Below are 26,288 nucleotides of genomic sequence, written 5' to 3'. Positions count from 1 at the left end.
TTGATTTATGACAAAGGTGCCGCAGCAGAGCACTGGGGAGGGAAGTATTCATATTTTGGGGGGTGCCTCGGTGGCTCAGTCAGTTAGCGTCTGACCCTTGATTTTGGCTCAGGCCATGGTCTGTGTCCTGGGATCAAGCCCCGCATCCGGCTCTCCGCTGGGCGGGGAGTCTGCTTTTCTCCCTCTCGCTCTGTCAGTCTCTCTCTCTTTCTCTCAAAAAAAAAAAAAAAAAATCTTAAAAAAAAAATACATTTCTCAAATGTACGTAATCCGTAGCTCACACAGTGTGCACAGAAATCAGTCCCGCCTGGCTTGTAGCACTAAACGTGAAAGATAAAAATATAAAGATTTTAAAGGATACTCGGAAAAAACAACTTTTCACCCCCGAGTGGGCAAAGGCAAAAGGAGTCAATCATACAGGGAAATACTGAAAATTTCAACGACATTAAAACTAAGAGCTTCTCTTCACAAAAAGCTGCCGTTGGGAATGAAGCAGCAAGTGGAGAGTGAGGGAGAAGTAGCTACAGCGTGCCGCACAACGGTCATCCTGCATTATTTAAAGAAACATTATAAATCAATGAGAAGAGGATCATTAACACAATGACAAGAGACTCGAAGGGGCGGGAGCGCCCGCGATGACCACGGACCCACCTGAGGCCGTGCGGGACATTTTCGGGAGGCCCTGGAGGGGACACTGCAGCTGCGGGGAGCCCTCCTGTCCACCAGGGGTACCGAAGCAACACATATCGGCAAGGACTCGGGGCTGGGACCCCAGCCGCCAGCGGGAGCGGGGTGGCCCCTTTGGAACGCTGGTGGGGCTGCTCATGGTGAAGAGGCACGGGCTGCGCTTGCCCTGCAGAGTGTGCGAGCACGCCTGGCGGGGACAGGAGCCGGAACATTCATACTTGTCCGACGGGAGGAGAGTGGATGATTACGACGTGTGTAAACTGCGGCTGGACGGAATTCAACAACCAACCCGTAAACGACCTGACTAAAAAGAGCGAAATGCAGCACGCGTACCTTCTAACGTCGTACTTTCTTCTTAGGGACAGCAGATGACCACGCAAGACAGGGAAACTAGAGGCTCCCCATCAGACATCGCTACCCTGAAACAGTGCTATTTCCTACGCGGACCCTCTCCCTGGCCATGACCCCCACGGCCCCCCACAACCTACCCTGCTCGCCGGGACCCCCATCCTCCTCAGCTTCTCCCTGTGCATGTCTCTTCTGGTCAGCTGTGTGGGCACTTCACCCTGGGGAGAAGTCACCCAGCATCATACTCAGGGAGAAACCCCCTGGAGGTGGGCATTTCCTGGACGGTCATCTCAGGAAGCACGAGTGGGGGAACTCGTCAGGAGGGGAGGGAGGGAGGGGGAAGGGAGGACAGTGTGCTTCCTTACACAGGACAGGCTGCAGCCACTGTCCTCAGAGCTCTGCCCTCTGAGGGGTCCCTTGGCCGCGGACCGGCTTCCTCGCTCGGGTTTCTGTTCAGAGAAAGCCACGCCCGAGAAGCCTTCCTGCAGCTCGAGCCGTCTCGGGTCACACTCTGGTGTCTCCAGCAGTTGAACCACCTTTAAAACTGTGGATTTCAGGGCGCCGGGGTGGCTCGGTCAATTAAGTCTCTGCCCTCAGCTCAGGTCATGATCCCAGGGTCCTGCGATCGAGCCCCGTGTCGGGCTCTCCGCTCCGCAGGGAGCCTGCTTCCCCTGCTCTCTCTCCGCCTGCCTCTCTGCCTACTTGTGCTCTCTATGTCTCTGTCAAATAAATCAATAAAATCTTTTTAAAAAATTATAAAATTAAAAAATTTTAAACAAAAACTGTATGGATTTCCTACAAATACAAATTCAGCTCATTCAACTGAGGTCCCACCGTCAATTCTTTTCTAGACGGGCCTCTCCAGCTTGGGCTAGGGCCCTAAAGACTCAGAAACTCTCTGGTCTGCCAGGGAGGGTCTACTGGTCACCGCCGGCCGTCTTTCCAGAGCTTAAGCTCCCTGTTGAATCTGATCTTCACGCGGTCATTTCTTACCTTTGTCATCTTCTGCCAGCGGGAGAGATGGGAGCCGGAAAGCGGTGCTATTTTCGGTCCCGCCGTCCAGGCTGCTCTCTGTGTCCCCCACGTTCCACGTGCAGACCAGCAGCTCTCATTTTGGCTCGCGTCTGCCCGGCTCTCACGCAGCTGGCGGGAGCTCCCTGACATCCTGCGAGCCAAATCCGCGAGTCGGCCAGGTACACGTCCCATCCTCCGCATCGAAGCGGACGGCGTCAGGCCGGCTGCTGAGCCCCGTGCCACTGTCTTCCCTCCGGCCGAAGCCCTCCTGCTGCCTTTCTGCACTGCGCCAACGGCCTGCCATTCCCCAGCCTTTGCTGACCATCTGCCTGCCTCCTTCCCCTCTCTGCCTGCCGCCTGGACCCACATGCTTTCGGCCCCCCACTTCTGGATCTCGGCTCCCGTATCAGCCAGCTGTCGCTAGAGTCGGTGGGTCAGCAATCCAGGCTCAGCTGGGTGCTCCTCTATTGGTCCCAGCTGCTCTCATGCCTCCGAGGCCTGTGGTGGGTTGGCCAGTGCCCGGATGATCTCCCTGTCCTCAGCTGGGAAAGCTCCTTCCTGCTCTGGGGTCGGAACGCTTCATTCTGCCAGCCTGGACCTCTTCCCACTGGAGTCTGGGACTCCCACATCAGCATGATCAGGGAGCCCCAGTGTGCAAGGGCGTTCAGGCCCCTGCGCACATCGCCTCTGCCAAGCCCCACCAGCCCAAGCAAGTTGCGTGCCCGGACGCAGGACTAAGGGGTGGAAATTGACTCCAGCTCGAGGCAGGAGGAGCAGCAAAGTCACCTTGGAAGGGGCAGCTGTGTGGGGTAGAAGCAACTCCCGCCCCTGCTTGCAATCCAGCATCCCAGGGGGCTGGCGAAGAGGACAGGGTGGACGGCCATACCGCAATGGGAACCATGAATGGTGGACAAGGAGCTGGTCCCTTCAGGGTCATTTTCAGTCCCGGGTGCCTCCTGGGCATCTAATGCCCGACATACAACTCTCATTTCCCGAGCCGCAGACCCTTCTTTACCCGGGATTCCTTCTGGGGATCAGCCTCCCCCCCACCCAAGGCCATTCACCCTCAAGCACAATTGATTGGAGTAGACACCTGCCCCAGGGACAAGCAACCCACAGAGTGGTCTGTGACCCATGACCAGAAATCTGGGTTGGAAAGATGAGCCCTGCCAGCCCAACTCCTTCCCTCGGAACCGTCCTGCAGCACCAAGGACAGAGCTGCTGGCTGGTGGGGGAGCAGAGGGCCAAGCGTCTGGGGTACAGCAAAGGCTGGTATAGCCATGCTGGACAGGTGTCCTGGAGAGAAGCTGCTCAAGGGGAGTCCTGACCTGGGACACTGGCCCAGAGAGGCCACAGAGCTGTCTAGGGATAGAGCCCCATGCTCCTGCAGACCTCAGCCCCCTGCACCTGCACAGCCAGCCCGCGGGCTCCGTTCGGGAGAGAGCCTTGCCCCCTGAAGACGATCTCCCTGTCCTTGGAGCCTGATGGAACGACATTTTGCTATGTCACCGTCCTGAATGACGCTGGTGGCCTCCCGGCTGTCCAGGTCCTCGCTCCCGACACCCGGGTATAATCTCCAAACAGCCAGCTGGCTGACCTTTCTAGAATGCAAAGCACTATTACTTTTATTAGTTGAGGAACGCAACTCAGATGTTCTAGCGGACTGGAGATTAAGTCATCTTCCCCAGAGAAAGAGGCCCACTCTGGAGGACGGTCTTCCGACCGGTCAGACAGCACACGGCCATGCTGTCCGACTGGATTGCACATTTGCAAATAGGAAACGTCATCCAGGGAGAATTCAGGAGAACGGTGTGAGTCACCAGGCAGGTTGTGGGTGTCTGGTTGGTTGTGGGGCCTTGACAAAATCACCCCAGGACTCGTTTCCTGGAGTGGGCCATGATGGCTGTTCCCCACCGTGGGAACAGGAGTGGGGGGCTACGTACGTAGGGTCTGGTCTGCAGGGAGCGGCGGGAGCCCAGACTCATAATGGAGCACCGTCGACATGGAGTTGTTGCACAGAGGGGAGAGGAGGGCGGGCTGAGCGTGCGGGACGTGGGCTGCACCATCCAGCCGGTCTGTCCACCTTGGGTGTCCTGGAGCTAAGAGGGGGCCCACTGCAAGTGCCCATGGCTCATCTGATGAGCGTGCAAAAGAACGGAATGACTCGGACGGCTTCCAAGAGGGTGGGCGGCTCTGCTTCCTCCTTCCCACCCCCAGGGCCGTTCTGTAAGACCACCTGCCGGGGAAGCTCGCTCCTCACCTGGCTACCTTCCATATTAGAAACCTAGGAGCACCTGGTTGGCTCAGTCGTTAAGCTTCTACCTTCAGCTCAGGTCATGATCCCAGGGTCCTAGGATTGAGCCCACATCCGGCTCCGTGCTGAGTAGGAAGCCTGCTTCTCCCTCTTCCTCTGCCCATGCTTGTGTTCCCTCTCTCGCTATGTCAAATAAATAAATAAACCTTTAAAAAAAAAAAAGAAAGAAAGAAAGAAAAGAAAAGAAATCAAACCTAGCTTGTCGCCCCACAGCGAAAAGGGTACTGACTTCACTTGAATGGTAACGACCCCCTTTCTTCCCACGGCCTTCACCAGCCCACAACCTAAATTCTCAGGAAAGCCAGCCCCCTGCACTCCCAGAGGTCACCAGGCACTCTGGAACATGCCAGTAGAGCAGCCTCTCGGAGTCTGGCTCAGAGGAGCGGCATCTCCTGGGGCCAGCTCCTAGTTGGCAGCCCCAAACCCGGTGGGTCTCCAGCTGTCTGAGCATTCGAACCTCCAGGAAGCCCTGAGACCTGCCCTCAGAGCTTCTGACGTCATTGCTCTCACGGGCAAGGCTGGCTGTGGGCAGAGCTGACCCTGGGAGAGATTCTCAAACAGGTCTCCACACCAGAACCCTGGCAACAACAGTGACATCTGGGAATCACAGTCCCTCAAGCCTGAGTGCGCCTGTCCCTCTAGGGCGGTCTGGACAGGGGTCCCAGCTGGGTTGCCGGAGTCAGAGCTCAAGGTGGGGAGGGGCTTTAGAATTCCTAGCCGCTTCCTGGCCTTCAGCCTCAGCCCCTTCCTCACTGTTCCTGTGACTCTGCTGCCCTTGGGGCCACAGCATGGGGAAGAGTCCCAAGGGGGATACAGCCTGTCTCTGGACAGCCGGGTGGGTTATAAAACTCGGATATTTCCGTGCACTGGAAGATGCTGGGGACAGAGAGAAACCCACGTCGGACACACACAGTGTGGGCGGGTCTCAGAAACATCACGCCAAGGCAAAGGAGCCAGGCGTCAGAGAACAGCACTGTGCAAGCCTATTTATACAAGCTTCTCGAAGCTGCGGGATGACGGAAGCCGTCGGGGGCTGTGTGACTCCATAAGGAAGGGCTCCCCCGTTCTCCAGAGTGGCTGCAGCAGCCTGACGCGTCCCCACAGTGCCCACAGCAGCGTCTGAGGGCTGCACCTGCCCCTGCCGTGGCCGTCCCTGTCGTCACCCCCGTTCCCCAGTGTAGTTGAGCCCGAATGTTCACAGGAATCCTTTAAAAACCTGCGCCTGACTGTGATGCCCCTCATCAGAACTCTCCAGAATCCTTCTGGCCAAAGCTGGCACGATTTGAACAACAGCAAAGGTGATAGTAACAAAGTATGACATAAAATAACGGTCATGAGTCCACGCTTGCATAGACACATGGAAGGGAAAAGGGAAGCCTGGCTTGTCCAGGACGACAACTGATAAGGACAGATGGAGGAAACGGCAAAACCGCCGTCTGACAATCATCACGGTCTTCCCCCCGCCCCCCCCCAGTTGGCATCAGTGGATGCCAACACCAGTGGGTAAAAGTGTGACACGCAGAAGAATTCTGCCTGACACCACCCTGGCCAACTGGTCGACCTTCACCCCAGGAACTGGACAGATGAACACATGTGCCTGCTGGTGGGACACACGGACGAGGACGCAAGCTCACGTCCATGATGCTTCTCATCATGAGGGAACTTCAGAGAGAGAAAAAGAAAGTAGTCAAGAGCGAGAGCTTGCTCTAGCAGAACTCTCCAGCACCACCAAGGTCGCGAAGACAAAGACCAGGAAATGAGGAATCAAAGTGGGTGGGAAGCTGCGTGGAGTAAAGGAGACACACGGCCTCAGAGCGTCCTGGGCCACACAGTTGGCTCCTGCTCGCCCCTGAGGACACAGCTGGGACAGCTGGTGCGATCTGAGTGCCGTCTGCGTGCTGGATAAACGTTCTGCCTCGGTATGAATTTCCGATTCCCGTCACTGGGCTGTGCTTGCGCCGAGACAGTCCTTGTGCTCAGGGAAGACTTGTGCAGTCATGTGAGCGTCTAGGTCTGCGGCTTACTCTCAACTCCGCATGAAAACCGTAGTAAGAGAGGACGAGAGGCAGAAACACAGGTGTGCTACGAGGTTAATATGGGGGAAGTCTAGGGTGGGACATATATGTGCTATTTTTGTAACTTCTCTCTATATCTAAAATCATTTCGAAATAAAAGGATTATTAAAATAAAACCTTCAAACAGCAACATATGGCTCATAGAAGACTATCAAGGCCTGCTCGACTCGGGCGCTGGCCATCCTTCCTGCCTCCAGATTCTTGCCTTCTGCCACCTGCTTCTAGCCTCCAGCCTTCTCCCTCCTACCTCCAGCCTCCTACCTCCTGCCTCCAGCCTCCAGCCTCCTGCCTCCTGCCTCCTCACTCTCTCCTTACATGCAACTTGCCCTGACCTCCTTTCTGTGTCCCAAAGCCACCGAACCCATTCCTGCCTCAGTGCCTTTGCACTTACTGTTCCCCTGCAGGGAAAGCTTTCCCTCACACGCTGGAATTGCTCAGCCCCAGGAATGGTTCTGGTCTCCATTCTGACGTCACCCTCCCCAAGCAGCTCCGTCCCTCCCGCCTTGACTCCCTGGCCTTGCTGCCCTGTTTGACTGCATAGCCTGCTTCCCCTCAGCAGAACGTGATCTCTCCCCAGATCGCATTTATTCATTCCTCATCACCCCCATCTCCTCCCTCCTAGGCCACCCTTGTGTGTTGCCCTTCCCCTGCACTTTCCCTCTGGGAACCCCCCTACCCTGCCATTATCTCATGAGGGGCCAATCTCTCTGCTAGCCTGTGCTTCTCCTTCCTTCTAACCAGCAGGGCCACCATTAGCCCATATAGGGCCTTTGTGTGAATTAGCCTTCCTTGTGCAGTGAGCAACCTACATAACTGAACATGGCCACCTTGCCCCATTCAGCAGGCAAGGAGGGGAGAGGCTCTGATCCTGCGCCTCTACTGCTTGAAGCTTATCTGCGGCCCCTCACTGTATTCCGACTCAAGCCTGAGTGTGCCTGGCCCCAAGCTCCCCCAGCCTTACTTCACACTGTACTGGCTGATTCTCACCACCCTGATCGCCCATCCACTATGGCTCTTGGGGGGGCAGGGCTGGACTCCTGCTTTCTCCACGTTGCCGTGGTCTGGCACCCAGAAGGCACGAAGCAAATGTCTCCCGAGTCCATTTTCACTTTCTGTTAGTATCTAGCCTACACCAGGCTCGGAGACCGCGCTGCACCTTCACAGGCCTCCCCCGGGCGGGACTTTGAGAATCCCGCACACAGCCGAGCGCCAGTTATAGTGCATGCCAGGAAGGAAGGCGCTAGGCTGTGGGAAGCCTTCGCCCGGGACGAAGCCCTGAACCGAGGCGACACTGGAGCCACACATCTCGGCCTCAGGGAGCACCTGGCACCACCTCGGGCCTCCCTGCCACCCCCGCTCCCCAGCACTTTGTGCGGCAGACAGGCCAGGGAAGGCGTGGAGATCTTGCCCAGCCCTTTCTGAGGCCCCGGGCCCCTGGGCAAAGTGCAGGGTAGATGGGAGCTGTTTGTCTAACAGCTTTATTGTGTGTGATCTAACACAGACAGCCCCCGGTCACCTCCCTGAGCGCGAGCAGGCCCATGACTTCTAGCGTGTTCACCACATGTGCAAGCCCGCCACGGCCGACCGATCCGGAACAGTTTCCTCCCCGCAAAGAAAGACCCCACGCCCGCTGGCCAGCGGCCTTGAGTCCTCCACCACCCACCCCAGCCCCTGGTGACGACGACTTTACCCTCGGGCTCTAAGACATCCCTGAAGATGACGGGCTGCTTGCCTGAATGAGCACCCGGGCTCAGCCCCGTTCGACCTGGGGCCTCCCGGGTGGAGGTGGAGACCGGCCCCTCAGAGCCCACGGACCCTCTTCCCCGTGGTCCTGTGCAGAGCGGCAGGTTTCCGTTCCAGAGCCCAGTAGAGGGCAAAGCGGGGGTCGACGCCTGCTGGGTGTGTCCTTCCAAGACTCCTGACTATTGTCTGTCAACCCAGCCTTGGAAGTCAGGTCGGGGGAGAACGAGGGCAAAGGGCCGTGTGAGCCTACACCTGCCTGGCCCTCAGGGACACACTGATCGCATCTCAGGAGCTTCTGAGCGATATGGCCAACACCCCAGCCAGAGCTGAGACAGGACAAATCACGATCCGATGGAAGCCAACGGTACCGACAGGCCGGGCAGGGAGGCTGGGGCTGGCGCCGTGGGCTCGGGAGGGTCGGGCAGGGAGCTCCTGTCTGAGGGTGGCCCCGCTCCTCCATGTCGGGCTCCCGGCCCTGCATGAGAGAGCTCTCCACGTAAGGGCATTTGCCCCATTAGACGTCAGATCTCCTTGGCTGCTTCTTCTTTTACTGCTTTTAAAGGAAACCCAAGTGGGTCCCAGCTCTGTAAACTTGCACTTGTTAAATCTAAGTCCAAATGTTGTGCATAGTGACTGTGGTTATGAGCACGGGCCTGACTTAGGACACCGACTCCACAGCTGAGATCCTCCCTTGTAAGGGGAGGGGGCTTCCAGATGGTCTGCAAAGCCCCTGCCAGGATTTAAGACTCCCCTTCATACATCAGCAAGACCCACACCACACCTCAATGGGCATGACGACACTCCTGGGTGCCCCCTCCTTCCAGAATCCTCCCAGCCACAGAGTCTGGGCAACAGGCAGGGTGGGTGGCGCACGGGGTCAGAGCCCCCTTCATTCTTAGAAGTAAGCAAGGAAGAGCCAACAACCCAAGGGGGTAGAAGAAAGGACATGATACATAGACGGAAAGCAGGAGAGAAACAGGAAAAGCAGAGAGACCCAATCCAGAAGGGGCAGAGGGGGACCCACAGGGCCCCCACACGCAAACCAAGAGCACGATGAAGACGGGAATTCTGAAGGCTGCAGGCTGCCTGTGGGGGCAGTGAGCTGGGACATCCTGGGCTGCTGTCTGGGGACCCACAGTTCCAAGGGCTTCCCCTCCGGGAGCCCCTGCAGGTGCAGGCATGGGAGGACCCCCACATCCCTGGCAGTGAGGAGGGGACCCCCAGAGCCTTCTCTAGCCCTCCCTTCCACTGCAGCTGCTCCGGCGGGGACCCGGCCCTCCTTCCAAGTCCCCACGGGCCGGGTGCTGCTAGCCGCCCCCTCAGTGTGCAGCTCCCCGTGGCCTGGCCGGTGGCCTTCCCCCAAGGTGGCAATTGGGGCTCCGTCACCTTCCAGCCCATCCCTTGGCCACCCCTTGGGACTGCCGCTTTCTCCATTAGGGACACGGAAAATCTGACGATCTCCTTTTCTCCAGGCCAGGGGCTGCCGTTCCCTGCACTCAGTAACCTGCAAGTGACAAGACGGCGACGGTCTCATGCCATCGTTCCGCTCGCACTTGGTGGCTGGGCTCCTGAGTAAAGAGAGCCCAGCCCGTGATGCCAGCGACCCCACACCCCCGCCCCATTCACACAGAAAAGGCAGGAAAAACGCAGGACTCTTCTCGTGGCTCGCCTGTCTTCCAGATGAGGACCCCAATCCTGTTATCCCCCAGGGCTGACCAAGTCGGCTTTTTAAAAAAGATATTACAGTGAATTCACAGCTTTAAACTCCTTGTGTGCTTTGGTCCCTTGCGACGGTCTCTACCGCAGCTCAGGTCGTTGGGTCTCTGGCCTGTGCGGGCCTCCTCGGCCAGCAGGAGGTGGCTGCGGCTCCTCTCCAGGGAGTGAGACCTGCCTCAGTAACCAGAAGCTTCCGCCGGGGCAGACATGGCCGTACACTAAGTTTCTACCTTTTTCTCCGGACAGGACGAGAATCCTGGTCACAGTGGGACACACTGAACGGAGCTCTCTGTCTGCCGTCAGCATGCCCTTAAAGCCCGGGGTCTCTGGGCCCCCGAGGACGGGGAGCCCAGCACCAGCTCTGTCTCCAGCAAGGGCAGGTGGGCCCAGATGTTTCTCGGGAAAGGCCTCGGGCAGCGCGGGACCCCTGGGGGACGGTCTGAGAAGCCGCCCTCTCCCGCCAGCACAAACACTCCGTTCCCAGTTCCCTCCTCAGTCTGGGGGCCGAGGCGGAGTCTCCGAGGGCGTTGGAGGTGACCGTGGCGGGACACGAACAGCAGCGTGGACTCCGTGGGAAGGCCCAGTGGACAGGCGGTCCACCTCTTCTTGGGTCTGAAGTCCAGCCCTTCAGCCAAAGTGCTGGGGGAAGCAGAAGCCGGCTGTCCAGCCGCCCTTCTCCATGTTGCCCCAGCTTTCGGGACCCTGGGCTTCTGTGAGGTGCCAGGTAGAGTCCCGTCTGCATGAGGCCAGCATCGGGGTGGCTGCCAGGGTGGGACCACGCATGGGGGAGAGTCTCAGCTGTGAGAGCAGCGCTCCCAGCGGCCCCCTCAGCCCCGAGGACCTCTGGGAGTGCGGCGGTTCCCACCCGCGGACCAGGAGTAGCTTCTTAGCCATGAAGTTTGCCCAGCCCTCCCCTCCCCTTTAGTCCTTGGGGACAGCAGTGGTCTGGGATCCAACAGGGCCCCACCAGGCGCTGCCGCCTCCCCCCTAAGCCGTGTGACCTGCTTCCGAGCATGCGTCCATGGTGAGCCCCTATCCCAGGGTGACTTCCTGTGGCACAGGGTGTCGGGGATAGAAGGGGGTAGCCCGCCTGGGCAGCACTCGGGGGGTGGGGGGGCGCGAAAGGCACCTCAGCCCAAGTTGCCGAGGGAACAGCTCGTCACTCAGCTGCTGGTCATGCACAGCCAGGCTGGGGCTCCTCTCCGTCGGGCTCCCTGGCCGTCGGGTCATACGGCGGCAGAACCCCTCCTCCAAGGAGCCCGCAGACCACGGTTCTGGAATGTCCAGCTCCGCACTTGGCTCTCATAACGGGGCTCGCCCGCTACGGAGACCGAGCAGAAGGTGCCAGCTGTGTGTGATCACGCCCGCGCCATCTCCGCAGTGGCCTGGCTCCTGCAGCTTAGTCCCCGTCCCGGCATCGAAGGGGGTCGGGCGGGCGGACGAGCACACCGGAGCCCGGGTCGCCAGGTGTGAAGAACGACCACGCTCTCTGGTCACACTCAAGCAGGTGGAACGTTGCCCCGCCTGGAAGGGACCACGACGCCCTGGGCAACCCCGTGAGGAGCCCTGCCCCACGCTGCCCCACGCTGCCCCCGGCTCTGCCCCACGCTGCCTCCGGCTCTGCACCTGCCCCGCTCCTCCTCACCCTCAGGTTCGCACTGACTCGGTGCCTGGCCCCCTGAGGGTTTCCTGGGGTGTCGGGGGACAAAGCTTCCCGGCGGCAGGAAATCTCCCTCCTGTGTGCCAGGCTTGAGCAGCAGAAATGTGACATGCGTCCCACAGTGGGGAAGACGGGGTCCGGGCCGGGGAGCGTGCCCAGAGCTCCGTCCACACCCGCACACTGAGAGCTCCCACCGTGTCCCCTCCTGACCGCACAGCCCCACCCGCAGCGCAGACCTCTTGAGCCCTGTCTACGCATGAATGACAATTCTCGGAGTAGGAATATTCCCACATTCTCCCAAAATGTGCTGTGGTGGAAATATTTCTGAAGGTGGCCTGAGTTTGAAGTTAGCGCCTTTGGGAGTCAGGAGGGGCCTGGGCTCTCACTTCTCTCTCCTTTTTTTTTTTTTTTTTTAGATTATATTTATTTATTTGAGAAAGAGAAAGTACAAGCAGGGGGAGCAGCAGAGGCAGAGGAAGAAGCAGGTGACCCGAGCCAAAGGCAGACGCTTGACGACTGAGACACCCAGGCGCCCCTCGCTTCGCTCTCCTGGATGGCCACCTTTCCACGAGCTTCAGGTTCTGGACGGGCCTCTGGGGACATGGAGGGTAGAGCTCCCCTCGCAGACCCTCCTGACCCCCCAGTAGCCCCCACGGGTCTCTACGTCGGACCCAGAGCCTTTACCAAGCCTGCAGGATACTCCTGACCATCCCACGTCTCAGAAAGGGAATACATGTTTAGGGACATAAGTAGACTTCTTTACAGACATAAAATTTTAAAAGCATATAAAATATAAAAAATATATAAATTTTAGATCTAACATTCTCTACATTGCCTTTCTAAACCTCAGAGAGCGTGTGGCAGATCACCTCTCCTTTCTGCCAAAGGATAAACGAAACAGTGTTTTCTGCAGACGGGGGAAATATTTTGAGCCCTGAGTGACGACTATCTCACGTTCTCTGCTTGCTGGTGGCCAGGAGCACGGAGCCCCCTCAGGACGAGTTTCGCCAGAATTTCTCGCATCACCTTTGCCGTCACGTGAGAATCCGGACCATTAAAATCCCAGTTCAGGTCTTTATCGTGAAGCTAGATCTACATAAATCTTAAAATTTCTTGACCCATTTTCTGCAGCCTCTTCCACCGAGTGTGGTTTGGATAAGATATCTGAGGAAGACCGAGCGTGCGGACCAGCCCAGGCCAGGGCCGTTGACACAGCGGCGGGCAGCCCCACAATATCCGGTAGCTGCTTCCCAAGATGAAGTCCCAGAGAGGCCATGGCAGACACAGGCAGCTGGCCGGACGCCCATGGGCCAAGCCCCAGCCCGAAGGACACTCCCGGGCCGCAGTCATGCCCTGCATGGGGGCAGCCTACGCAAAGTGGTCCCTGGGCAGGGCTGCGGAAGCTGGGCCACTCACCTCCCCTGGGCCAACCCCTGTTGCGTCCACAGCACGTCCCCCCAACCAGCCCTGCATCTCGGGGATTCCCGCACAGAGCCTCTACACACCCTTCTTGTGTGGAGGGACACCTCCTGTCCCGGGGGTCCTCGGGCCAGGGGCGTCTGACTGCCACTGGCCTTTGTCCCTTTTGCCTTTTCTCAACATTTTTCCTGCCTTGGAAGGCCCCCCCACCCATCCTGGCCCTGTGCCCCCAGTCCCGCCACCTCCCAGCGCTGCCCCCAGGTGCCAGCAGGCCTCCCGGGCAGAGGATAGGAGCCAACTTGCCAAAAGCACCCACTAAGGGGCTTCAGCACCCGTCTTCTGCCAAGAATCAGAGCGAGAAAATCACCTTCCCCTCAACTCTTGATTTGGAAACTATCCCGGTCCCTCTTGAATAAATGTGAGGTGACGTGTTCTTGTCTCACAACACAGGACGGACGCACGGGGTCCTCCGGAACCTTGGCATCTCAGGGGGCTTCCGCTGGGCTCTTAGGTCGGAGGCCACCTTGTAAACAGGCAATCCCAGCGTCATGCCGGCCGCTGAAATCGCAAGTGACACGCGGGGAAAAATTCATGCCGATTCTAAGAACCTGACACTCAAGAAGTAAAACTGAACAAAGCCATTAAAAGCCATTCCTGAGGTGACAGCTTTTTACAGTTGTCTGGGAGAAAGAGAATTTCCGAAGATGGGCCGCAGCAGGCCGAGCCCCCGTCCCTGGCTCGGGGAGGGACCCGCGGGCCGGATCGTCACCCCGCATACTAAAAAAATCACCTAAGTTCTGTGCATAGGAAAGCCAAAACGCCCATGACCTTGGAATGAGAAGGGCATGAGAGAAGTGAGCAGGAATGGTAAGATAGCCGGGTGTGGTCCCCAAAACGGGTCGCTCCCCACAGCCTGAGAACAGGATTCCATCCGCCACCTGCTGCCACCCCTACCCACTCCCCAGGGGGCACATGGGCGACTTCATGCTTTTCCAGCAAGCCGCGTGCCCACAGCGACGTCACGGACCCTGCTGGTGGTCTGGAGGGTCCTTTGTGTTGATGAGCCAGAAACAGTCTTGGGAGAGATGCCCCTGGAGGCCTTGTGTGAGCATGACCTCCGGCCAGACGGGGACGCAGCAGGGTGACGGGGTCTCCGGGGGCTCCGGGGACGGTCCAGCTTCCTCGAGTCGGGAGCGCCTCTCATTTGCGTTTGCGAGAGCATCAGAATTCTGTGAAGGGAAACAGACCCTCTCAGGACGGGATAGGATTTTTGTTTGTTTGTTTTTAAAGATTGACTGACTGATGCGAGAGACCAAGTGCAAGGGGAGGGGGGCGGCCGGAGAGGAAGCGAGAAGCTCCGGTAGCCTTCATGCTGCTCGCGGAGCCCGACGGGGCACTGGATCCTGCCTGAACGTCAGGACCTGAGTGGAAACCAAGAGTTGGTCACTGAACCGACTGAGCCCCCGGGCGCCCCACCAGGACAGTTTCGATAAAAACCAGATGCGTCTTCTCATCCTTCCCATGACGAAGCTGCCGTGCAAAGAGGTACAGCTTCCAGAAGCTGAAGATACACGCGTGCATGCAAGTGCGTGCGCAGATGCATGTGGGGTGTGCAAGCGTGTGCATGTGTGTGCATGTGTCGGTTCATCCGTGCATGTGTGTGTGTGCATGTGTGGGTGGGTGTTGCGTGTGGTGCATACATGTGTTACGTGCAAGAGGTGGACGTACATGTGTGTGGGTGTGCACGTGTATGCAAGTTGGTGTGCATGCATGTATGTGTGCGTGTGGGTGTGCATGTGGGGGTGTGTACCTGTTTGTGCTTGTGGGTGTGTGCATGTGTATGCACGTGTGTGTTAGTGCACACATGCGTGTGTGGGGGTGTACACGTGCGTGCATCTGTGGCTGTGTGCCTGCGGGGCATGCGTGTGCATATGTGTGGGGGTGTACGTGCGTGTATGTGTGTTGTGTGTGCCTCCATGCATTCGTGTGTGTGTGCATATGTGGGGGTGGGGGTGCGCATGCATGTGCGTGGCTGGTTGCATGGAGGTGTGCATGTGTGCATGCATGTGGGGGTGCGGAGCGCGGGCATGCGTGTGTGGCTGGGTGTGTGCCTGCTGGGCATGCACACGTGGGGAGGGTCCCTGCATATCTGAAGGCTGTGCTCCAGACAGACATGGAGAAACGCTCTCGCTTTGAAGAGACTGTCTCTTCCCACCACAGGTTTGGCTTCTGATTTCCTCCAACGGACTCCCGTCCCCCTCGTGCCTTACACAGTTCTCATATTTTGAAACTTAGCCATCAGCAGGTGAGTGCTGATGAAATCTTGGTGTGGTGAAAGCTGCCCTAGGCCTCGTCCCAGAGCCAGAGCCCGTATTGGGAAACCCGATGGATCTGGCCACACATACATTCACAACTGGTGCGTCACAAGCAGAAGCTGAATTCCAAAGTTAAAAGATGAACAGAAACATCAATGTGGTGCACGCAAGTGCCCGGGAGAGATGGGCTAAAGCCCTTCACAGACAGAGCTCTGGGGTCAGAGGAAGACACAGAGCCCAGGAGGAAAACAAAACACATGCAGGGACGTGTACGGGCAAGCTTCCCAACGGCCACGAGCAAAGTCGAGATGCTCAATGTCTCCAGCAGCCAAAGGCATGGAATCAAAGCAACAAAAGGCCCGTTCTCCAAGACCAGACGGAACGTGCAGTGCAGCCAGGAAGAGACGAGGGGCTGCGGGGACAGAGTGGGGGACACGGCACCAGTTGGCGCCTCTGGAGGACACCTTGGCAAAATGAATGGTAGTCACCCCACAGTGTCAGTTTCTGGAATTTACTCAGGCAACTTCCAATGACACACAGCAGCCCCCACCTCAGTTCCCGTGGCGGCCCCGGTCCGGGCGCAGGTGACCCTCCTTCGGACGGATGCCCGAGCCCACAGTGGCTTCCCACTGCACCACACACCTGCACCCCGCACCTCCCTCCTCCCGCCATGTGGGCCTCTCGTCCTCGCATGGTGTCCAAGAAGGGTGAGCCCAGGGCAACGTGGTATCTGGAGAGCGAGACCACAGCCACGTGACTCTATCGCGGCACGCGGTTACGGTGGCCCTATTTTACTATCAGCTGCGTCCTCATTCCCTTCCTGTGCCTCGTGTACAAGCTGACCTCGACCGCGGCTCTGGCCCTGCGGGAGACGACGGAGTCCGTATAGGGCTCGGCATTCTCCATGGTTTGAGGCAGTCGCTGGGGGTCTTGGAACAGATCCCCCACGGATAAGGGGTGGGGGGGCAGCACTACCTTATCATCGGAGATGTTCATCACGGCGCCGCTTAAAAACCGTAAAGAAGGGGCGCCTGGGTGGCTCAGTGGGTTGGGCCGCTGCCTTCAGCTCAGGTCATGATCCCAGGTCCTGGGTTCGAGCCCCGCATTGGGCTCTTTGCTCAGCAGGGAGCCTGCTTCCTCCTCTCTCTCTGCCTGCCTCTCTGCCTACTTGTGATTTCTGTCAAATAAAAAAAAAAAAAAAAAAAAAAAAAAACCGTAAAGAAACATGCCACAGTAGTTACGGTCCGTATCTCTGCATAGCTACGTTATTAATGAGATCCGTCTTCTCAAACTCCTTGTAATGAACCCCTATCACTCTCACAGTGAAAACCATGGTATATTAAAGGAACTCACGGAAGCATTACAACAATGCTTTCATGGGTTTCTTGACACTTGGCCCCCAAACTCCCCAGACCCGCAAGATTAGAACTGCCCCCCCGCCTTACTCCCTATGAGAAAAAGCCTCTGGTTCTCATCCTGTGAAACCTCTGGAACTCACTAGATGGAAAGGAACCCCAGCTCCCCCGCCCCAAGGCATCTGGGCGGAAGCCAAGGAGGCCAGCGGGGACACCCAGACAGACAGTCACCACAACACACAGGCTGTGAGCAGGGGCATCTGAGCCAGGAGGTCCCGTGGCCTGGGAAGAGAGCAGAAACAGAACCTGACCTACCCTCGGGGCGCTTCTGAAGACCAGCTCCCCTCCCCTCTGCAAACAGGCCATCAGCGATGATGTCTCTTCCACATGCCTCTGCCCCTTTGAAAGAGCTGCTGGTCTGTGCACAAACCCAGCCACGCACTGCCCATCCCCCCAAGGCCAGAACCCCAGCCCCACAGGCCAGGCCCAGGGCCCGCACTCCCAGGTGCTCAGAGACCAGCTCCAGAGGGGCTAAGCCATGCTTGCCTTGCGGACTCCTACCTGCCCCGCTTCCCTGGGCGGGTTACTGGCCCAGCCTCAGCTTTCTGGGGTTCCTGATCTCTTTCGGGTGAGAGCAAGCGCCACAGCTAAGGGCACAGGCGGCTGGCGGCCTGGGCAGCTTTGCTGGAGAGAAAGCCGGCCCTGCAGCAGGCAGCCTGGGCAACGTGGGCTTGGGGGGGCCGAGGTGGGGCGGCTTCCAGGGCCCCCAGCAGGCTCAGCCCGGAGCTCAGGGCACACTCCCGCGCGGGGGGGCAGGAGGACCGCGCCGCGGGCTCGGTGCCAGGCACACAGTGGCCACTCGTGGAGGAACTTCTAGTAACACTGCATCGGGTCATCGCAGCACCGACGTCAGGACGGACCGCCTCTACGGGTCCCCACCTTCCAGCACTCACTGGGCGCGCGCACCCCCACTCCCGCCCCGCGCCGCTCCGCGCCGGCACCCCAGGGACAGGGCGGCCCCCAGCGCCGGCCCCGCCTCCGGCAGGGCGGGCGGGGGTCACACGTCAGCCACCCCGAACTCCCCGGCGCGGGGGCGTCCCGGGCCAGAGCGAGCGTGGGCGCGCGGGCGGGACGCAGTGGGGGAAGCGGGGGGCGCGCGGGGCGCGCGGTGCTGGACGCCGGGCGGTGGGGAGGCGAGGGCGGGGGCGCCCCGCGGTCGGCCGGCAGGTGGGCGCGCGCTCGCGGGCGGGGGTCCGGCGGGCCGCGCGCCTCCCCCGGAACTCGGCCGTGCCATTCCCATGATGCCCAGCCACCGGGCACGGCTTCCGGAGCGCGGCCGCCGGTAGGTCCGGGGAAGGGGCGCCGCCGCTGCCGCCCGCCCCGCCCCCCGGCCCCGCCGCCTGCCCGGCCCTCCCCTCCCCACTCCGCCCTCCCCTCCCTCCCCGGGGCGCGCGCGCGCGCGCGAGCGGCGGGCCGGGGACGGCAGCGGGCCGGGGCGGGGCGAGCGCGGCCGGGCCGGGGGGCGGGCGCGCCGGGGCCACCGCCTGGCCGGGGCGGGGGGAGCGCCCCCGAGGCGGCCCCGCGTCCCTCGGAGGCCGCGGCGCTGGGCGGGAGAGCCCAGGTGCGCGCAGGTGAGGCCGGGCGGCCGGCGCTTCCGGCCTGGCCCGGCTCCCCGCCCCGAGCGCGGCCGCGGGCCCGGCCCTCCGGAGGAAAGGCGGCTCCGCCCCGCGCCGGGCCGCGGCTTCCGGCAGGGTCGCGGGGCCCCGGCCGGCCCCTGGCCCCTGCGGCCCCCGGCGCCCGGGTCCCCGCGCATCCCCGGCACAGACCCGGTCGCAGGCCGGCCCCGCCCCGCGGGAGGTGCTCGAGCGCACCTGGCCGGGCGCCCCGGGGCTGGGGCGTGAGGGGGCCGGGCCGGCAGGGAGGTCTCCACCCCCACACCCCGCCCCGCGCTCCCAGTCACAAGCGGAGGCCTGGCAGCTTCACCCGGGGAGGGGTCGAGGCGACCCCATAGAGCCTCACCTCCCGGCAGGCCCACGCCCACTTGGGGCTCTGGCCCTCCCTTGGGGCCTGGTACCCTGCCCGTCCTCTCTCCCGCACCCGGGGGTGGGGAAGCTGCCACCCGAGAGGGAAGACCAGGAGCTGAACCGCTTTTTGGTGAGCCGAGAGATGCATCTGGGGACATTCGGTGCAGGGATCCAGCCTGTGCGGGTGACGAGCCCAAGCAAGAGTCGGTCCTCCCTGGGGTTTGGTGTGGAGACTCAGAAGGTGTCCGGGTGCCCTCCGCTGCTTTTTAACGTCGGCACCACCAGGCTTTGGGGTGCAGGGCTGGGTGCCCCCACAGCCTCCGTGCACACCTGGCTCGGGCCTCTGGGGGTACAGGGCGGCCCTTTGACAAAGCCGGAGCCCCGAGCCGCAGCTCACGGTTCTCTCCAAGTATAGTTTTGGGGAGTTTTTCATAATGATTCATCTTACGTAGTTGATTGTTTTAAAGCACAAGCTGTCGCTGGAGATTCCCTCTGAATTTTTCACCTCAGTCTTGCAGGAGGGGATTTGACAATTCAGAACTTTGCTCACCGGGAGCCCTGGGGGAGTGTGGGGAACATGGTTAGTAGAGACCAGCCTTCTCGCCAGCAGCCCAGCGCCTTTCCCTTCATCCCCGGGCCAGTTTTTTTAAGGTCGCGTTATTGCGACTTAAGGAGTTAACATTCTCCGTTTAGACTTCACAGACCGAGGCCGACGCGACGCGAACGTCTCGGAATCTCGGTCATTCTGCCAAGGCAGCTCGAACAATGAGCGAGCAGTGTGGGCACAGGTCCCCCGGGCCAGTGCAGAGACCCTCTCCTGACCCTTGTCGTCCCCACTGCTCTGTGAATGGGGAACCTCCCCAGAGGGTGACGTCCCAGGAAAGGCGGTGGGCCGCAGTGGGACCCTGAGTGTGACAGTGGGCGGGCACCGGATAGTTGTGAATTAACAGTCTTTGGTCTGAGGATTAAGTTTTTCCAAACTTGAGTTTCAAACCCTTAAATTCATGCTCTTTCTTTAAAAAAAAAAAAAAAAACCTTTACTAGCTGAACCTTCAGCCTCCGTAGCAGATGATTCTGGTTTTCTTTACCGTGGCAGTCCAAAGTCTATTTCAAAAGTGGGCAAAGGATGCTGGGGGGTAGGGAGAATGAAGACGACAAAATCCCTGAAATGCTTTGCAAACGTTGGCTGCGATGTCGTCCCCCTTAAAGTGGCCTTGAGAATTTCAAGGAATTGCAATAAATGCTTTTACATGACAGTTTCACTCTTTGGGCCTGAATCCACAGTAGCAAAGAGCTTCTGGATTCACGGTGCCCTCTGGTTAATCGCTAGTGGCACCTGCCTGGGTATGTCTGTGCCCAGGTGGCCGGCCACGCTGTCTCAGGAAGGACCGAGTGTGTAGATACAAGATGATGTGCTTGTCGGGACAGAAGCTCCCGGCGGAGGAGGGCTCATGTCGAAAGCAAAGCCAGTAGGCAGGCCCACTCCAGCCCGCCTGGTGAGGTTGCAAGGGTGGTGACAGCCCAGCGTGGCACGTTATGGGGTCGTGGTCGTTTCCCTGTGCCTGCAGGTGCTTCAGAGCTGGTCTCCAGCATCCCGTGTGCTCCACGTTCCCATTTTGGGGAGGGGGTGCGGGTGGTCAGGAGAAGCAGGAGCAACAGGTTAGGAAGGAATGGTTATGTGACGCGTCACACTTTCTACGTGACCCTTCACCGAGCATGCAGCGCTCCCCTCTGCAGCGGTGGTCCCTGACCTCTAACGGAAAGGCTGTGTGCGAGCAGGCCTTGACATTGTTCCCAAGACCAGCCCAAAGCTACCTTCGGCCTGAGATGTGGGACCCGGAGTACCCAGACAGGATGGAAAAGGGCACAGAACAGTGTCCGGGGCTGCTTCTCTGCTAATTAGCTAGACACAGCAGTCCGGGCCCATGAGACTGCCTGACAGATACACGTCTGACATTTTTAAATAAAAAGGCTTTAACATGACTGACTTGGGACGTTCGGGGAAATCGTTTCTTAATGGCTCACCTCACGTCACTTTCTGTTTCAGGAGCTTGTTTGTCGCATCAAGAATGAAACGACCCCGCGAAGTCCCCCTACGCTTAGAGCCTCGTAGCCCTTCTTTGTGACCCGAGGAGAAGCACGTGTGGACCTGATCGCGCGGCGCCTCCCGACGGCCTCGGCTGTGACCAGACCCCATTTCCCTTACAGAGAAGATGGACGGCGAGAGCAGGAGCGTGGGCCTGGAGGGGACGCTGGCGTGTGGTCCTGTGTGAACACGGTGCCCGTGGCTCAGAGGGGTCCAGCACTCAGTCTCCGTAGCTGGCCTCCCCCTGCCGCAGAGCACAGCAAGGCCAGGAAGCATGAGTGACCCGCCCGGCGCCCCCAGCTCGCCTGGTGTCAGCCTCTGACCCGGCCCTCTGGACTCTGGCCCGGCAGGCGGTTCCCCCGTGGCCGCGTGGCCCAGCAGAATGGCATCCTACCAGAGTCCTTTCTTTCCATCCAGGATGTGAAAGGGGCAGAAAAATAAAGACCCACCACTCCGCACGCCCCTCCCCGTCTGCTAGAATGTTTCTCATGAACGCCCCTCCTGTGGTCGCTCTCCAGTCCAAATGGGAGGCCTTCGGCACACCAGGAAGCTTTAGGTTTCCTGGGTGCTTCTCGGAGCCGAAGGAGGGCGTCTCGAGGGCTTCGGTGAGTGCCCAAGTGCAGATGGTCATCAGCGCGCTCCAGGGCGACCAGGCTGCTCTGGGCATGAGCGATGAGCTTGCCGTGCACAGGAGCCAGAGAGCAGAGAAAGGCCAGGACGCCAGGCTGGCCGCCACCCCCACATTTACTGCCTGTGGTCTCAGCACTGATTTTGTCCCTTCGAGGGTGGAGGAAGCCGCAGACTTTGGCCCCTTGGTGCTGGATTCGGACAGCGATGACTCCGTGGACCGGGACATCGAGGAAGCGATCCAGGAGTACCTGAAGGCCAAGAGCGGGGCCGCCCAGCTGCCTGGGGCCACGGAGGGGGGCAGGCGGTCCAAACCAGAAGTTCCTCTGAGTAGCACCCTGAATTCCCCGTGTCCCCCGAAGTTGGCACCCAGCCCAGGAGGCACTCCTGGCAGCCGCGCGGGAGCCGGCCGAGACCGGGGCTCTGCCTCCCCGGTTAGCGTTAGCAGCGACGACTCCTTTGAGCAGAGCATCCAGGCAGAGATCGAACAGTTTCTGAACGAGAAAAGGCAACACGAGACCCCAAGATGTGAGGTTTCTGTGGACGCGAAACCAGACCTCAGCAATAACGTGGTCAGATCAGCATTTAGATCCGGCAAAGAGCCGACAGTCAAGACGCATCAGCAGGAAGTGATGGGAGCCTGCAAGGACTTTCTCTTCCGGAAACCTCCCAGGCTAGCCAAGGTGAGCGCGAGGCCCCGAGGCCTCAGGTCCAAGGCCACTGCCGAGCCAGAGAGCACGGACCCCCGCCCTGCAGAAGCAGCGCAGAGTAAAGGCGTGGTCAGGAGGAGCGCTGGCCCTGGGCGGAGGGCCACGCGAGCCAAGAGCGCAGCCCTGGTGTCCAGGGCGTCTGGCTCCAGCAGCGATGATGGCATTGAGGAGGCCATCCAGCTGTACCAGCTGGAGAAGAGGAAGGAGGCGGGCGGAGACCCGCCGCAGAGAATGCTGGGTGGGGAGGGGAGGGAGCCCGACCCTCCCTCGCGCAGCACAGGCCATGCCACCAAAGGTACCTTGCCTGAAACCCGCAGGAAAACACCCGGCAGGAGGAAGCCCACAGCCCCGAAGGCCGCGGACCTCAGCCCAGGTGGCCCTGACCCTGCCCACCCCTCCAAGCCACCCAGAAATCCCAGAGCTGCTGAAAACGAGCTTGCGGAACGGCCGCCATGCCGGGCAGACACGTCCGCTGAGCTGATGTGTGCCGAAGCAATTTTGGACATTTCCAAAACCATCCTGCCGGCCCCTGCAGTGGGCAGTGAGAGACCCCTGCCCGCCGGCCCACTCTCCTGCCCCCTGACCGTGCCTCCTGCTGCGATGGGGACAGCAGCTCTGTGGACAGCAATGACAGCATAGAGCAGGAAATCCGGACGTTCCTGGCTCTGAAGGCACAGTCAGGAGCTTGGCTGGCCCGAGCGGAGAGCTGCCCGCAGACCACTCTGAGCCCAGCACCGCCACCTGGCCCTAGGGTCCCCAGCTCTAAAACGCTGGGCCTGTCGCTGAGCTGCAAAAGGAAACGCAGAGGAGGCAGCCACGCCGGGCCACTGTCCACACCCAAGAAAGCGAGAGAGATGGTGCAGGAGGGCGCCCGGGATCCTGACCACAGCCCAGTGAGCGCACAGCCTGGCCAGGCCCCCAGGGCAGAAGGCCAGACCAAGGGCCAGCCCATCCCCTGCAGGCCCCGTGAGGTGGGCGACCAGCACGGTGGCCCCGGGGGCAGTGTGTGGCCTGGCCATGGGAACATGGCCCCAGCGCCGAGCGCTGGTGAGCAGGGCAGCTCTGAGGACAAGAGCAGCTCCCTGGACAGTGACGAGGACCTGGACTCCGCCATCAAGGACCTCCTGCGGTCCAGGCGGAGGCTCAAGAAGAGGTGGAGGGACCCCAGGGCCGCGCGCAAGAGGAAGGTCAGGTTCAGCACCACCGAGCCCCAGTTCTTGCATAAACTCGGTGGCTTGCGGAGGGACTGGACAGACAGAAGCCCCCATCTGTTGAAAAGCTGCCTCTCGAAGCCCAGAAAAGACAACAGGGAGAACCTGGGGGAAAAGGCTCTGAGCATCTCCTGCAGAGACCCGGAGAGAACCAGAGCAGATGGCGCGGGCCCCGGCGATGCGCCCCCGGCCCTCCCGCTCCGGAGAAGAGCGTCTGAAGGGAATCTGTTCTGTGAAGCCGCCACCTGCGAACTTCAAGGTGCAGCCCCCAGCCCTCAGCCTCCGCCCGAGGACAGCAGCTCTGTGGATAGTGATGACAGCATCGAGCTAGAGATCAGGAAGTTCTTGGCCGAAAAGGCCAAGGAGTCCGGGAGTGGCTCGGAAGCCCCAGGAGGGGGCCCAGCCGCCCCAGGGATGGGGAGTGTGCCTAGGCCAGAGCTGCCGTGCCGGAAGGGGCCGGTGCCCGCCCTGGCCCCTCATCCCGGTGTGTGCACGCGGAGCCAGCGGGGCAGGGGCAGTCCTCAACAGGCCGGAGGCCCGGGGGGTGCGGGGAGAGCCTTCCTTCCAGGCGGGAGGAGCGGCCCCCGAACAGAGCAGGCCTGCCTCCCCAGAGCCGTGGCCAGGCACACCAGCATGGCGGGGGCCCTGTCTGCCAAAGGGTCAGCTGCTGGTCGGAGACTGGTTTGCACCCACAAAGATCAGAGCCCGAGAGGGACCGAGCGTGCCAGGGAACGTGCTCTTGGCTCGCTGCCTGCTCGAGCTGAAGTGGGCACCCGGGCAGAAAGCCCCGGTGTGGCCTTTGCTGTGACGACCCAGGGCCAGAGCCCACGGACTCAGAAGCTGGGAGCAGATGGGCTAGGGAGCCCGCAGGCCAGCCTCGCCCTCCCGTGGGCCAACTTCGCCCACCAGAGTCGGCTGCAGAGCACGTGGGCGCTGAGCCCAGAAGGCAGAGAGGCTGTGTGGAGAGGGGGCCTCGGCGGCCAGAGAGAGCAGGGGCAGGAGGGCCAGGACCCCAAGAAAGGCCTGCCCTTCACGGGCTTCTCATCGCTGCTGTCCACACAGCTGTTCCACTTTGGAAAGAGCGTCTCCTGGGGCGGCAAGCAGGCCGGCGTCTTCAGCCCACCCCTGAGTCTGCCCCTGCAGGGCCCGGCCTTCTCAGCCTTCAGAGAGACCCCGGCCGGCCACAGCCCCGTGTTTGGAAGCGCACCCCTGCTCACGAAGAAAGAGGGGGGACACTGGCCCGGCCGGAAGTCCCAGGCGGCGTGTGGTCTGCACGCCAGGAGGAACTCGGGCTCCGAGGAGGACGTTCTAGACCTGCGGTACAGGCGGGGGGCCACCGGTGGAGGCAGTGAGGCCCAGGAGGCCTTGGGGAGTGACTCCAGCGAGTTCAGTGACACCTCCGTGGAGGAGGGCGGTGGCTCGGGGGCAAAGGGCAAAGCCCTCCAGCCATGAGGCCGCTCGCGGGCTCCGTCTTCCTGGGAAGCAGACCCGCTTGTGCCCCTGCGTGTGCGTGACACTCCCTACCCCGGGACAGAACCCAGAGGCCACTCTGCGCCGCCCTGTATATACTCTGTGCATTGGGAGCGATGGTGTTATTTAACGGATGTGTCCTGGAATATATGATTTTTGTAGCTTTTTTGTAAATTATTTAAGTGCTGTAAAAAATATTTTTGGAAGATAACCGTTGTCCGATTTTGTAGGGCGGGCCTCGCCGCGGCTTTCCATGGTGTCCAGGCGAGCGTGAGACGAGCGGACATGGGACCATCGTAGCCAGGGGTGACGTGATCTGACTCTGATAGTTCAGGGCAGTTGCTGCTGGCAAGGGCTGGCTGCGCCCGGGGAAGGTCGCAGTCGCCACCGGCCCGCCCTGAGAGTCACAAAGGCACCCACAGAAGTCTCCGCTGGGAAGCTGCTGGACAGCAATTTAACATAAAGGCCCCTGGGCCCACGAGGCCAGAGTGAGGCCTCTGGACTCTACACTTGTGGCCTCAATTGGAAAACATCTCAAAGCACAAAGGCCAGCGAGCGCACGACTGGCCGTCCCCTGTTGCATGTGGAAATGCCACGGGAGGCCTCGGTGGCACACGAGGTCCACATCTGAGCCGTGGCGTTTCACACCCAGCCCCGTGCGACCCCTGCGTGATTCTAGCAGCTCAATAAAGCTCTTTTTTATGGGAGCCACTGTTCCCCAGTCTTAGTCACAGATCCGAAGGGTAACAGACACCCCGTGTGTTCTCAATGTCCTCCTCTTGGCCTGGGCACTGGAACACACAAGGCTTGAGCCACTTGGCCGGTTCTGGTGCCCAACGCTGCAAGCGCCGGGTACAAGACCCTGCACCCTCCCGGGATCGGGGCCTCATCAAGGTGGGCTCACACCACCCAGCAGACACGCCTGGTGGCCTTCCCAGGGCCTGCCTTCCCCAGGCAGGACCAGGGCCTGGCCCCACGCGGTGCATGGTCACGGGCGGGGCGCCCGGCCTCAAGGTGTGTTTGAGCTGAGCTGCAGGGCCTTGCCGGGTGGAGAGGAGCGGGGCTCCCCGTGCCTTCTGCTCAGAGGCAACCCCCGAGGTGGGCGCTCAGCGGTCACGGCGGTGCCGTGCGGCCGTCCAGCAGACTTCCAGCAGTGACTCCAGTCTTCACGGCTCTCCACTGCCGTTTGGCTGTGCTGGACTCAGAGCAAGGTTGACTTTGCAGCTCAGTTTAGCCGGCGTTGAACACGCGAGTGAATTTTCCGGGATTTAGCCGCACGGCACTCCCGCACCCGCGCCGCAGCCTGCCCAGGACGCTTGCGGGCGCCTTTGCCAGCGCTGTCCGGTTCTTACTCACTTAGGTGCTTCCGGGGAAAAACAGTTCAATTCGTGTAATCTATGCTTTAAGTTTAATTTTTAAAGAGTGGTCTTCACACTTGAAAACAAAAATCAGCTTGTTTTGTACATAAGAACCGGATTTTTAAAAACGCTAATAAATCAAACACTGCTCACGAA

At 60.3% G+C, this 26,288-nt stretch overlaps 1 protein-coding gene across 1 annotated transcript; it reads left to right on the top strand.

Annotated features, from left to right (window-relative positions):
• The first annotated feature begins 18,147 nt into the window (after positions 1–18,147).
• On the top strand, positions 18,148–26,288 carry PPP1R26 (protein phosphatase 1 regulatory subunit 26). Its single transcript, XM_047700414.1, is given in 3 exon segments — positions 18,148–18,800; positions 20,718–22,661; positions 22,664–26,288. Coding segments are annotated over 2 exon segments (3,519 nt in total). The 5' UTR covers positions 18,148–18,800; positions 20,718–21,235; the 3' UTR covers positions 24,757–26,288.

Source organism: Lutra lutra, chromosome 13 (assembly GCF_902655055.1).
Source record: "Lutra lutra chromosome 13, mLutLut1.2, whole genome shotgun sequence".
Classification (NCBI taxonomy): Eukaryota; Metazoa; Chordata; class Mammalia; order Carnivora; family Mustelidae; genus Lutra; species Lutra lutra.
Note: the sequence above shows the minus strand (reverse complement) of the source record. Positions and strands in the feature narration are given on the sequence as shown.